Source organism: Bombyx mandarina, chromosome 15 (assembly GCF_030267445.1).
Source record: "Bombyx mandarina strain Sakado chromosome 15, ASM3026744v2".
NCBI lineage: Eukaryota > Metazoa > Arthropoda > Insecta > Lepidoptera > Bombycidae > Bombyx > Bombyx mandarina.
Window position 1 is genome coordinate 7,349,119 of NC_143221.1, and position 13,255 is coordinate 7,362,373.

Below are 13,255 nucleotides of genomic sequence, written 5' to 3' on the forward strand. Positions count from 1 at the left end.
CAGCCGGCTACTAAAGGGACGTTGTGGACCGAAGCTGTCAATAATGATTACAGACCCTCCCGATGTGAATTCCTCCGGGACTAGAGTGCATTTCGCTTGTTCGCAAGTCATTGTATATACGAATAAATTAAAGCTTTATTTTTCTTTCCAAAGACTAAACTTGAAGCTAGCTTTATTATCACATAATATTAGCAAATGAGAACATTTCGATATAAAAAGAGTATTTTTAGTATTGTTCGTCTTTAGAAGATTTCTGAATGAAAACTGTGCTTTATTTGAAATAATTGTAGTCTGATGTAACCTGGAGACCCGTGTATGGAAACGCAACGGTATATCAACTTTGGATGTAAATATATACCTAGGTATGTATACCTGTGAAGCCTTTCTGCTTTTTCCAGCGCCATTCTATTTGGAGCCGCAGGATAACCGTTGTCACAGTACAATGACGACTTTAATATGATATCTCAAAATTACATTCACGTTGTATATGGATTCCGGTATCATTCAACATTAGTTAGGTCTATAGTTCATCTGTCCATCTCAAACCATAAAAAGGTCGTCCTTGATCACGAAGGCTCTAAAGTATTCGAAACCTTGGAAATTATAATTTCAGCCAGAATTTATAATTTGCCTAATTACTTATGGTAGAGCGTCTTGTGTGTCCGCACGGGTCGGTACCACCACCTGGCTATTACTGCCGTAAAGCAGTAATGCGTTTCGGTTGGAAGGATGGAGCAGCCGTTGTACAGTACCAGGCGATAAATATTGCACACCGACCATGGGAAAGAGATGGTTAATTTTTGTTTCGTAGAGCGTTATATCTGTGGCATATACTTACTTGACATTTAGTCTCCATAGATATTTTTTTTAGTACTATTTTTCCTTGTTAGGAAAGGCAAGGGGATCTTAGCCCATACAGCCTTGTCTGTTCTATATATTCTCTCTCCATAGATACCGGATCGTTAGTGCTTCGTCGCACACAGGTAACGCCGTACAACAAAAACAAAATTAGACGACTGTCTCTTTCTAAATATCGATGTGCAATATTTATTGCCTGGTAGTGTATTATTAAAACTGAGACCTTAGAACTGTTTTCTCAAGGTAGGTGGCAGCTACTACGTTGTAAATGTCTATGAGCTCCAACAACCATTTAACACCAGGTGAAATGTGAGCTCATCCACCCATTTAAGCAATAAAAAAGGGAAATTAAAAAAATGCCCGAGTGAACCGTGGAAGTTGCTTTAATTATATCTACGACTCACGAAAACCCGAAGAAAAATAAAACACGTGTGGCACTCGGGAACTGTCGCGGTAAAGGTATTGCATAGCTTTTTTTATCAACATATGCAATTATAAGTAGACTATAATAATTTAATATTAAAACTATAATAAAATAAGATCACGCTATATTTATAAACATTGACAAAAGCAAAACATTAACTGTCCCCTTCACACTCATAAGCTAGACCGCGCGAGAGAAAGTTGGGCAGACTTTTCAGGATACGCATGCAGTGCGACGTCACGCCCCGCGCTTATTCACAAACATTACACAAGCGCAACGTGTGAATGTGTTGAACGCGAGCTACGTGGTAGGCGCAGTGGGGGGTGTTAGGTTTCATTTTAGTAACGGAATTTCTTGATTCGGTCGCCGCGCTCAAAGCCCGCGATAAAAGCTATGCAATAGCTTAATATTATCATCATAGCTTAATACTTTTTTTTAAATATTAACTTTGGTTATTCAAACTTTTTTTTTATTATTCATTTTCCAAACAATGGACTTCTTAATCGGTTTCGCTATAAACATGAGGCCGCTACGTATCAAATCGGGCAGCACTCCAGCAAATCGAACCTGGAACATTGCCAATTGTACGGACAGAGCACACGAACTGAATATAATAATTGTGATAATAATATACTTAAATAGCGAAATTACGAATTGTATTATGTAAGTGTGAATACAAAGGATATAAATTTAACAACAAAACGATAGAATCTATCTGCGCGAGTATTATTTAACCGCGTTAAGTATGTGTTCATTATATTAAAAAAAAAAAATTCTTGCGGGATTTGAGCACTGCCATAGTAGTGTTGCTTGATACGAGTTATGTTAAATATCGCTCGAAGTTGTAGGTTTTCACGGTAGGCAGCGGCTTGGCCCTGCCCCTGGCATTGCTGAAGTCCATGGGCGATGGTAACCACTCACCACCAGGTGGGCCGGATGCTCGTCTGACTACACGGGCAATAAAAAAAAATGGTGAGCTTATGGGCTCAACCTGAGAGAATTTGCTAACACTAGTCCTAGCAGTGCTTCGCAGAATCACGTCTCACTGGGAAGATCCGGCGAGAAACTTAGTAGGCTGTGTCTATGGCTTGATACAAGTGCACCACGTGTCTTATTCATTGAATCACAACCAACGAAGACATAAGAAACTTATTTTTCACGTCGTAATGTCACAGTGATCTCACATAAATCGTGGTAATGGTCCCCTAATGGCTATCTCATATTTAAATCACACAAATATGAAGACATAAATCTCAATTGGAAAACACTTTGGTTTATTGCCCGTCGATCTCTAAGGCTTTATATTTTAAGAGAGCAATGCTCAACTAAGGGTGCATACCTGATGCATACTTGTCGTAGGGTGCATTCTAAGTCAGCAAAGATAGATACCAGCATAAGGTACATTTCAGCCGCGAAACAGTAAATCGTTCTGGTTTCTTTTTTTTATTGCTTAGATGGGTGGACGAGCTCACAGCCCACCTGTGTGTTAAGTGGTGTTAAGTGGTAAGTACTGGAGCCCATAGACATCTACAACGTAAATGCGCCAGCCACCTTGAGATATAAGTTTTAAGATCTCAAATATAGTTACAACGGCTGCCCTACCCTTCAAACCGAAACGCATTACTGCTTCAAGGCAGAAATAGGCAGAGCGGTGGTACCTCCCACGCGGACTCACAAGAGGTCCTACCACCAGTAACGTTAGCCATTATCACAACTGACGTCGTGTTTAGAACCAAAATAACAAGACGGATAAAGTGTTTAACAAAGAACAATATGCAGCTATGCTGTACTTCTATAAAATCAATCAGGCACACGTATTCGTAAAGTAAAAACGGTATTTGTACAAGTACTTTTCATAAAAAGGGTTTCTTCCTATCACTAGTGGCAATCAGTTTTCAAGCAAAATGGCTGAAAGATACATAGACACAGATTATTATATTGCTTGCTGAATTTTCTCAGTGAGTCGCGATTCCGATCCGGCGGCTTCGCAGAATCTAAGAACCCGGGCGTTACTGGAATAGCCCCTTAGGCTGACATCTAATAAATAGGGAAAAAAACATAGAGACACCCTGAAAGAAATTGCAAATTCACTTCGAAAACCCTCGTTAAATATTATAAACTTCTCGGAAAACGTATTCTTTCGAAGAAAATGTTCTCGATTGCCAGATCTGAAATTATTTTGAATCTCATCCAAATTTGTTACTCACATAGTTTGGGACTAGTGGACGTAGCCGTTATAGGGATGGAGTAATGTTTGTAAACATTTTCCCGTCCATTCACAATAAACGTTAATGAAGGAATCGGATACAGTGGTGTTGTGAAAGGGGAGACGTTAGAAAAATACAATCCATTGTCATCATGGCTTACCAAAAATACAAGGGACTGATTTCATAAGCATCTGCCTTAACTTAGTTCGTTTCCATTGACAAGTTTACGCAGTAAATTAAGTTAATATTATTTCGAACACCAATATTATAATTTCATTATCAACCTACGTCAAATTCTCAAGAGTTGTGATTAGTTTCAAACCTACATGGCAAGTATAATCGGACCTCCATGGATGGATCAACCGTGTTATTCTCTTATAATATAAATTATTCGGTAAGACTGTTAAAGTTAGGTACGCAGTTCATGTTCAGCCGTTTAAAAATAGATGTTACTTTCAGAATTGACGTCAAAATTATGGAGATGTCTGGACTTATTTTGATGTTTCAATAGTTTATAAATTGTGAATTTAAAAAAAAGAATTAATAGTGTACTTTGAGATTTTGAAGCAAGGCATGTTTGTTTATAATGAATATAATTTATAATGTGAACGCAACCCATTTAGCTATCATTAAGTAATAATACCTTTGAAATGCACTTTTATATTTAACCATCTTTAAAATCAATGAACGATATAGAAAACTAATAACGCCATCTACTGAGAACTAGGTACTATAAGCGCACATATATATATTATACCTATTCAACTTTGGTATTTTTACATTATGAAGATTGCCTCAAAACTGATCAAGAATTTTTTCCGTCTTTACATTTTTATCATCACACCTATCAGCGTCCAACCAAAACCACCACTGGGTTCTAGCTACGCATCATCATTTTTTGGAATGAACTCTCTTCACTCTTACCAGTATTTTCTGATGACATGTCCTTAAAACGTATGCCTCTCCGTCTAGCCCAACACTACATCTCTTGGCATTTTGAGCTAAGCCTCGTAAAAATAATAATTCATTATTATACGAGAGCCTTTGTAAATTACAGCCAAGTAATAAAACTTTGCTCTTTGACTTCCCAATTCGAGGCTCATTGCAAAATTTATACAAAACGGCTGTTATTAACCCTGTCATGAGCCAGCGGGGCCCGACAGCCGTCAATCGCACGATTCAGATTTCTCGCCGTCCATGTGTAACACCGTATCGTAATAAATAAACTTACTTTTTTTTCGGAACTAAGTTCCTTATCGTGCCCCGTAGTAGGCGTTCACCGGCAAAGTTTAGGAATAGTTAAAACTTTTATACTTAGCTATACTAATATATTTTATTAATAATAAGAAACGTATAATAAATTCACTTAAAACATACTTAAATTCGATTAAATATATATACATATTATACATATTAAAAATCCAGGCGAATTCCAAAAAAAAATGTTTTCATCACACGAATGTTTGCCTGATGTGAGAGTCGAACCCATGATCCCCAGCCCAGTAGTCAGGGACGCTACTAATGCGCCGCCGAATCATTCAACGTTTATATCACAAGTACTATTTAGTATCATAAATTCTAAATACAACACTTTAATCAAGCCACTTCAATTTCTATAACAATAACTGAAAACTGAATAGATTGTATATGTGTTTATCTCCTTCCTCTGTCATACATTCAAGATACGGTGTAAATATAGATGTACCTCATTAATATTCAACAGTAGGGGAATAGCCAATAGCATATACGTTCTAATAAGCTATGCTGTCGAAATATTTATTGTCAACCGCACAGGTTTCAAATCCATTCGTACAATTAAAATCAGATGCCAAAGAGATTACTACTACTAAAACTACGTAGAAGAGAGTACGAAAGAGATTACTACTACATAGTAGAGAAAACTACGTACCAACCAACCATACAAGGGAAATGAAATTTAATTCATAGTTTTTCGAAGTATTACGAACAAATTTTCAGAGGCTGTCAAGAGCTTATTGACTTTGGCGTTAGTATTTATGATATAGAATGCTTATTCTCCAGCATAGATAAAAACAAATGCCTATCAAAACAAAACGAACAAATATGAAAAATACGCTGAAATAAGTTGCTCTTTTCTCTATCATTCTTCATGTCCAGATTGGCCTCAACGGGATAATAAATTTTCGGGTTTTTCACAGTAAACGGAAAATTATATCGGCAAAACAATAAAAATGCTCAGTGCTCCCCACTTTTCCGGAACGCAGGATAAAATTGGATGCACAAGGCGGGGGTGGCGACGCGGCTAATGCGATATTATTGTGGGTAAAATGTCGGAACGAATCCGGCAATATTCTCCGACACGATAAATTAACCGACGAAAAACCACCCCGACTAGATAAATCGTTCTGATACAAGAAAGTGCATTTCAAAACAAGAAAGATTTTGCTTCGCGATTCCATATAAATGGCATCATACATTCTTTCGAGATTAGTAGACTATAAATGCACATTTAGTTAATGAAATCCAGGATTCAAATAAAATTGACGGAATGCTTTACGTTTAAAAATTTCCAGCTTTATTTATAATCTTCCAAATTAAATTAGCTCTTAAATATACGGTACGAAATGAAAAAAGATATTACGATTTTATATAAAAGTAATAACTTTACAGCGGACCGAATTTTCATTACGTTCATTCTAGCCTCGATCTATTACGAAAGCTACAAAGTCTTTTATTTAAATTGGATTGTAAAGTTTACTTCGACACAATACAATTCGCCCTGTGAAGTCCCGTCACCTGAGGGCATGTTTAGATTGAAATTTTCATTTTCTTCAAAAACAACCACGAGCCTCCCCTCCCCTGTGAACCGCGGAGCAAAAGATTTGAATGCACAGTTTTATTTCAAAAGTTTTTGCACGAGGTTTAATTCAATCAGTCTTTAAGCAAGAAAACTGAAGTTGTATGTGTATGTGTGGTTTCTTTGAAGCGTTTCAGGTTTTCTTTTAATTAATTAAACACAATTATTTAATTTCATAAACATATTTTTTTTCTTCGATTATAACAATAACCATACAAGTTTTTTTTTTATCCTGTAGTATAAAGCAAAGTGGCTTTCTCTGTCCCTATATTTGTCTGTCCCTATGACTGCTTAAATCTTTAAAACTACGCAACGGATTATGATGCGGTTTTTTTTAATAGATAGAGTGATTGAAGAGGAAGGTTTATATGTATAATAACATCCATTAAATAGGGGAGAAATCAATAATAAATTACAGTTTCCGAAGCGAAGCGAGGGTGGGTCACTAGTATAGTATATATTTATTTCCTGTAGTATAATAGTTTAACCTGTTGTTAACGAATAAATATACTGTTCAAACTTGAAAGCGCACTCACCTCGATCGTAGTTTTTCCTGATTCCTGCCACTTCATGAGATGTTCCCCCTTCAAAGACCATCCTGGCGCATAACTGATGAGGCCCCCCGTACTAGAAGTGGGCGGGCCCGCGTTCTTGCTCGAGCCGACATCGCTTGCCTCCGATTTCGGTTTCTTCGGGCTTGCCTGAAGCCGGAAAAAGCTCCGGCCATGAATCTTACAACTTTTCGAGGGTGAAAAGAAAAACGAACCCTTCTTCGGGGATTTTTCTTGTTCCTCGTTTGATTTAGACGTTGATGCGGCTTCTGTTGCGTTTTGTTCTACCGCACACTCTGTACTGCAGCTGGGCTTAGGTCCGGAATTCTCGTCGGCAACAAAGAGCAATGTCCGTTGGACGAATGGAGTGGCCTTATTGTAAAATTCATAGGGCTCGGGTACCTTAAAGCTGGCCGGTATGGTAGTGCGGTGTGACTTCGACAAATGCCGCTCCATGTATTTTCTTGCCATATCATGGCAAATTAAACTTTTTTTTAAATTCTATTTTCATCAAAAAGTTTCAGTCTTTTAATTTAAAATATCCTAAACAAAAAGATGTTCATATTCAAAATAAAGTATAAATATATAATTTTAGTCACTCCTAACTATAGCATGATGGGTACGTAAATTATGAGTGAGCTAAATACGATATCGAGATATGCTTTAAAAAAAAGAGCTGAACTGCGATCCATCTAAAGTAGATTTTTATATTGGTATGTTTTTTTCTAAGTGTCTTCTTTAGAAAAACCTGATTAGCTGTAAAATTTTGTAATATTTGATAATAACATTTTGATTTTTTTTATATTGGCTAGACGGTAACGTTAATGCTAAGAATGTTGATAACAATTCGAAGCCTCGACGTATGGAAGAATGTTGAATTGAAATTCAAATTTCAAAAACTGAGGACCTCGTTTCCTGTAATCTCGTTACGTTGGTACTCCAGCCTCGTCGGGTTGCAATTTTCACGCGGAGACTCCACCACCCTATCGATCGTCTTACGAGTGTAAACAGAGCACCCTAACTTTATACATGCAAACAATATTCTAAGATTGTAACACTTACATCCATTGAAACATGGTCTATATTAGGTTATTACGGTTCTAGTTTAGAATAGATCCTGAAGGAGGCTTTAAAGCTTTCGACGAGTATTTTCGTGAGGTGTTTTCATGTGTTTATTTAATCCTTACTTACATATCTGAACTTCAGTACTGGTAGTTATTGGCATTAAAAAAAAAACTATAATTCATACACTGTTTTACAGACTTTATGCTAAAAAGCCGAATGAAAATAAAAATAAAAAAACATAAAAAATAAAGATTTTTGGTCAACAATTTAAAAAAAAAAAATTTTTCAAATAATTTTTAAGCGTGCAAGTTTTCCGTTACAGTTGGTGACGTAAATAAAAGACGGAAAAGAAAATGTATTCAGCCCTCACTTTCGTCGACACGCACTACACGGCAATTAGCTGACACATTTGATAAATTAAAGCCCCCTGTTTTATGAAGTCTACACTTTTTAGTTCAAACAAAAAGGCGTAAAAAGCAAGCTGAACTACATATTATTTTCTAACCTAGGCATCGAGTTGGGGTATCGCGCACATTTATAATTGGAAAAATTTGTATCTTCCTTCGAGGCTGTATGTACACCGTCACAGTATAGCATTTCATAGATAAATATTCGACCAAATCTGCTATAATACGTAGTTATTGTACTCTATACTTTTATAGAAGGCTACGCAATGCTGTAGAATTATAAGTCTGTTATAATATAACTTCCAAATCTATATCTTTACTAATATTATAAAGATGAAAGATATTTGTTTGTTTGTTTGTATTGAATGGGCTCCGAAACTACTGAACCGATTTGAACAATTCTTTCACTTTTTAGAAGCTACACTATTCCCGAGTGACATAGGCTGACATAGGCATCTTTTTTGAAAAAAATTAGGGATCCTTACTAAAACTCCAATAATGTAACCCAAGGTGTAAAAAAATTACCTAAAATATTCTTTACATCGCGTGCCGTGCGAAAACTATTTATGATAGAATAAAATAATGTGCTACGACTTTGTAGAACACATTATTATTTACAAAAAGTGCCGCAACAGCATATGTCTGACTATTATAGTTATGCCGCAATAAGTGTTCTTTTATTTAAAAAAATAAAAGAACGTCAAATATCGTTGAAATTTTTGTTAAAAACCCGAGCGGAGCCGGATGAAGCCGCTTGTACTTAATAAAACTCATATACCACTTAAATACTTAACCTACCTCTCTAATTACGATTAGGTCGGACTCGATTCGGAACAACACGTGGTACCTGTACCATTTTGTCGACCATTTACCGTTCAGAGACGGGAATCGTGACCGCGATTATCTGTATCAGACGGTACGCACTGCTTAGGGCTGGAAGACCAAATAATGAAAACAATTTTATTGTGGATATATTAGATCAGAAAGTGGTAATGACTTTTTTTTATTGCTTATGTGGATGGACGAGCTCACAGCCCACCTGGTGTTAAGTGGTTACTGGAGCCCATAGACATCTACAACGTAAATGCGCCACCCACCTTGAGATATATTATAAGTTCTAAGATCTCAGTAAAGTTACAACGGCTGCTCTACCCTTCAGACCGAAACACATTACTGCTTCACGACAGAAATAGGTAAGACGGTGGTGCCTACCCGCGCGGACTCACAAGAGGTCCTACCACCAGTTATTATAATGTCTGACGACAGATAGTGCTTATACGGAATTAAAAAAAAATTTTTTAAATATATTATTTAATACTAGTTAAACCCTAAAATACTACGTCGTGACCATCGCTAAACTATATATATATTTCATTTGACGTCTATTTGACGTCATTATTATCGAATCGTAAACTTCAAAATTAGTGCATTGAACAAAGTTTGAACTCAATGAGATAATTGAGTATCGCTTATTAATAATATTATTATATAGCGATGTTTTTATATAAGTAAAGTTTTTACAGCGAAAAGAGAAGATTTTGTTTTTACTAAAACTAACATTAAATCCGTACAAGTGTTGTAAATTTGTCATTAAATTTTTGTTACCACTAATTTTTTATACTCTTTAATGAAATTGTTAAAATACTATGGAATTGAAAAATCGTATAGGTATAGGTACATAAATAAAATATTGATGGTACATATTGGTTACGGTAATTTAGAAGTGGAGCTTCGTCTGCACTAGTAACTGTCACAAGCCTGGGCATTTCTGCTGCGAAGCAGTAATGCGTTCCCGTTTGAATACAATTGAGAGTTGGACCTCATTTGGTGTGGGATGGTAATCATAATGTTATGTCTATGGGCTACAGTAACCGCTAAACATTTAATAAGATTTCAATAATTCACCGACCCGTATATGCACCAATATTTTTAAATAATTAAATATCAAAAACATATCTCCAACAACCCTAGGGCGTTCGCTCGGTCAATCGCCTATAAGCCGACGTACAGCCAGTCGTGACCCTGCCGCGTATTGTTGTGGTAGCCCTATGTGACGTAGGACGATTACACATCAGTCCTTTGAAGTTATTATGTTATTTTAAAAATTCATCTTCTCTGTTTCCTATCGGTGGTTTTTATTTTGAGATGAAAGGATTGCTGAGCTCTTCTTTGACGCGTTCGACGAATACTTTTCAATCTACATATTTACGGTCATTTCGTTAATAATGAATATATTTACTTGAATTATAATATTTGAAGCGCAAATTAAATAGCACCTTATTATACACCGCACCCGGCGAGCCGGGTTATTAAACCAATAAAACTAAAATGTGCATATAGTCGAATTTTGCACATATCGATTTTTCAAAAATATAATATTATTGATTACTGTATTACTGAATTTGTTTACGTCGAATATTTTTCTACTCAGAACCAAACGTGTCCCGCGGCATCTTTAGCGTTAAATAAAAAAATTAGATAGAAAAAAGTCTATTTAAAATTTTCGCGGGATATAGGATTTCTCTGTGATCTGATTCTCTGATACACAAACTATCAGTCAATTTATGATTCAGATTTGTGTGAACATAAAATCACCAAACACTGAAATTATAGAAATACCCGTCTTGCCAGGATCATACATATAATTTACTAAATTAAATGTATTGTATGTGTTAATCCAGATATAGTTTATATCTTTCTCCTAAAATTCATCTAAATTTGTTCAAATATTTTTCGTTATTACATAACACACTTACAAATCTTCATACTTAACAATATATCTTCAAACATACTAAAAAATATTTATAATATTAATAGAGATAAACAAAAACATTTCAAAAATATTTTTTCTATCAAGCCGAATATATCGAAGTCTCCCATTTTCCATTAACTAAATACGTATGTATTTCATAGAAGGTTTCCTTGTATTAATAATAAACGAAATTGAAAGTAACGCAGATACGCGACGTGATCATTGAGTGCATTTATTCAATACGCGTTATTGCCAGTCGATTTTCTTAGGAGGGTCCTTCGTAAGAGTCCCCAGTTTCTTTGTAAATAGCTTTCCGATTTCTCCGTCTGCGAGGGGAATTATTACGTTTCGATGACACAACGAATTGGGAATGACACACGAAGGGTCCTCGCACACTTGACCTGCCGAGACGAGACTTAAAAAAATATTTTAGAACATAAAATATTGACAATTATTCTTTGAAGCTTTGCTATAAAGAACGAAAACTAAGAAAAGAATTTAGTAGGATTTCTGTCATTGTGTCAACGCAATGATTCTAATATTTAAATAAATAATTTATGTAAGCTATAGTGTGTCTCTGTTGAATGTGATATGGCCAGTTTAACTTCTATAGAAATTACTCAGACGGGTTTTATAAATGAAAATTTTCACCTCCAAGACGCAGCCCTAAATCAGATCACAAGTTCATCGTCCTCATTGTACGTTTGGTGGATGTCAACAAAATAAATAGAAATAATGGTGCAGCTATAACAGAGCTCCGAATCAGAAATAGACCTTCCCCCATGTGGCAAACGCGAACTTGACAATATACCCGCATGTTTATATTTAAGACTATCTTATTGGATTAAAAGTAGTTGTAATGGCAGAAATAAATAAAGAGAAAATTATTTAAGTAGTGTTTGTAAATTATTGAACAGCAAAAAAAATCTTAAATATAAAATACATTTTTAAGAAAACTAAGGATGTCCGTATGATAAATATAAGAAAAATATATTATTTTACATATAATTTTATAATCGTACAAAGGCAATGCGGTTCATATTTTTTTCAATTTATCACTTCCTTAAATTACGTTCTGTACCTGTGTTATAAATCAGTGTTATCCTACTTACCCACTAAGTCAGTATAATAATTCATTCTGCCCATCGCATTAACTTATGACAGTTAGCCAGCCCCTACACGTCCCTAGAGTTCAGCTAAACTTAATTCGGATTTAGTACGCGACGACTTAATTAACCTCACTGAACCTAGCCGTGTTAGCATTGAACTTGGAATTTGAAATCTTGTAGTATACTTCCTTCAATAGTTCCTTATTACTATTCTAAGACGGTTCATTGTTTAGAGAGCTTTACAAGTAATTATAGTTAGATAAATTAATATAAATAGGGTGTCGATTTTATGGAACATAATATGTTTATTTTTTATAAGTATTTAATTCATTAATTGATTCAAGAACTAATTAATAGCTTTTCATTGTTCTGTTTTATTATGCAAAATCGTTCAAATAATCCTTATTATTTTTAACTGACATTAAGTCGAAATTGATGGGAAAATCTTTAAGCTGTGATACATGTTTTGTTGCAAGTTTCTACTCGTAATTTTATTAAAGTTATGGGTAGCTGAAAATGTGACATCGAAAACAAACAAAAAAACGATGCAATGGAATATGAAAAATGTTTTTTTTTTGTTTGTTATTTTTATTACTCTAGACGGAAAGACGAATCTCAGTGTCTACAATTATAGGCTTGAGTTAAAGCGAAGGTCCAAGTCTCAATTGTATTGAATGACGAAATCTATGTAATAAATAGACAAAGACAAACAATATTTTGTTTATTTATTAAAAATGAATCTAGATCTTGAAGCGTCAGCAATTACGATCGCAGTTCGAAAATTTGGGGAACACTGAAATTGAACCTTACGATTTGACATTTCAACAGCAGAAGAAGGCTGGATATACTTTTTGCATTCATTGCGATTTCGCTTGAAGTTTTTTATAGAAATTCTATCCAAATTTCATAGGAATTCCAATATTTGAAAAACTCTTTTTAAAAAAAAGCCTAGAATATATTATATCAGTAAAAGTCGGTCACGCTCTGGCTTCGACTATAGATATTTACTTGTATTAAAAACATAAATTTCTTGAAACCACTTACGC

General features: G+C 35.1%; 1 protein-coding gene across 7 annotated transcripts in view; it reads right to left on the reverse strand.

Moving 5' to 3' along the window:
- Window positions 1-13,255, reverse strand: part of sick (sickie) — a 256,372-nt gene that overhangs the window by 212,435 nt on the left and 30,682 nt on the right. The window contains exon 1 of one of the 7 annotated variants that reach the window (XM_089733161.1): window positions 6,862-7,315. The exons of the other annotated variants lie outside the window; for them this stretch is intronic. Within the exon in view, the coding sequence (XP_089589287.1) occupies window positions 6,862-6,897 (36 nt within the window). The 5' untranslated portion in view covers window positions 6,898-7,315. Of the gene's footprint in view, window positions 1-6,861; window positions 7,316-13,255 lie in introns of those variants that run through there. 7 annotated transcript variants of the gene reach the window in all.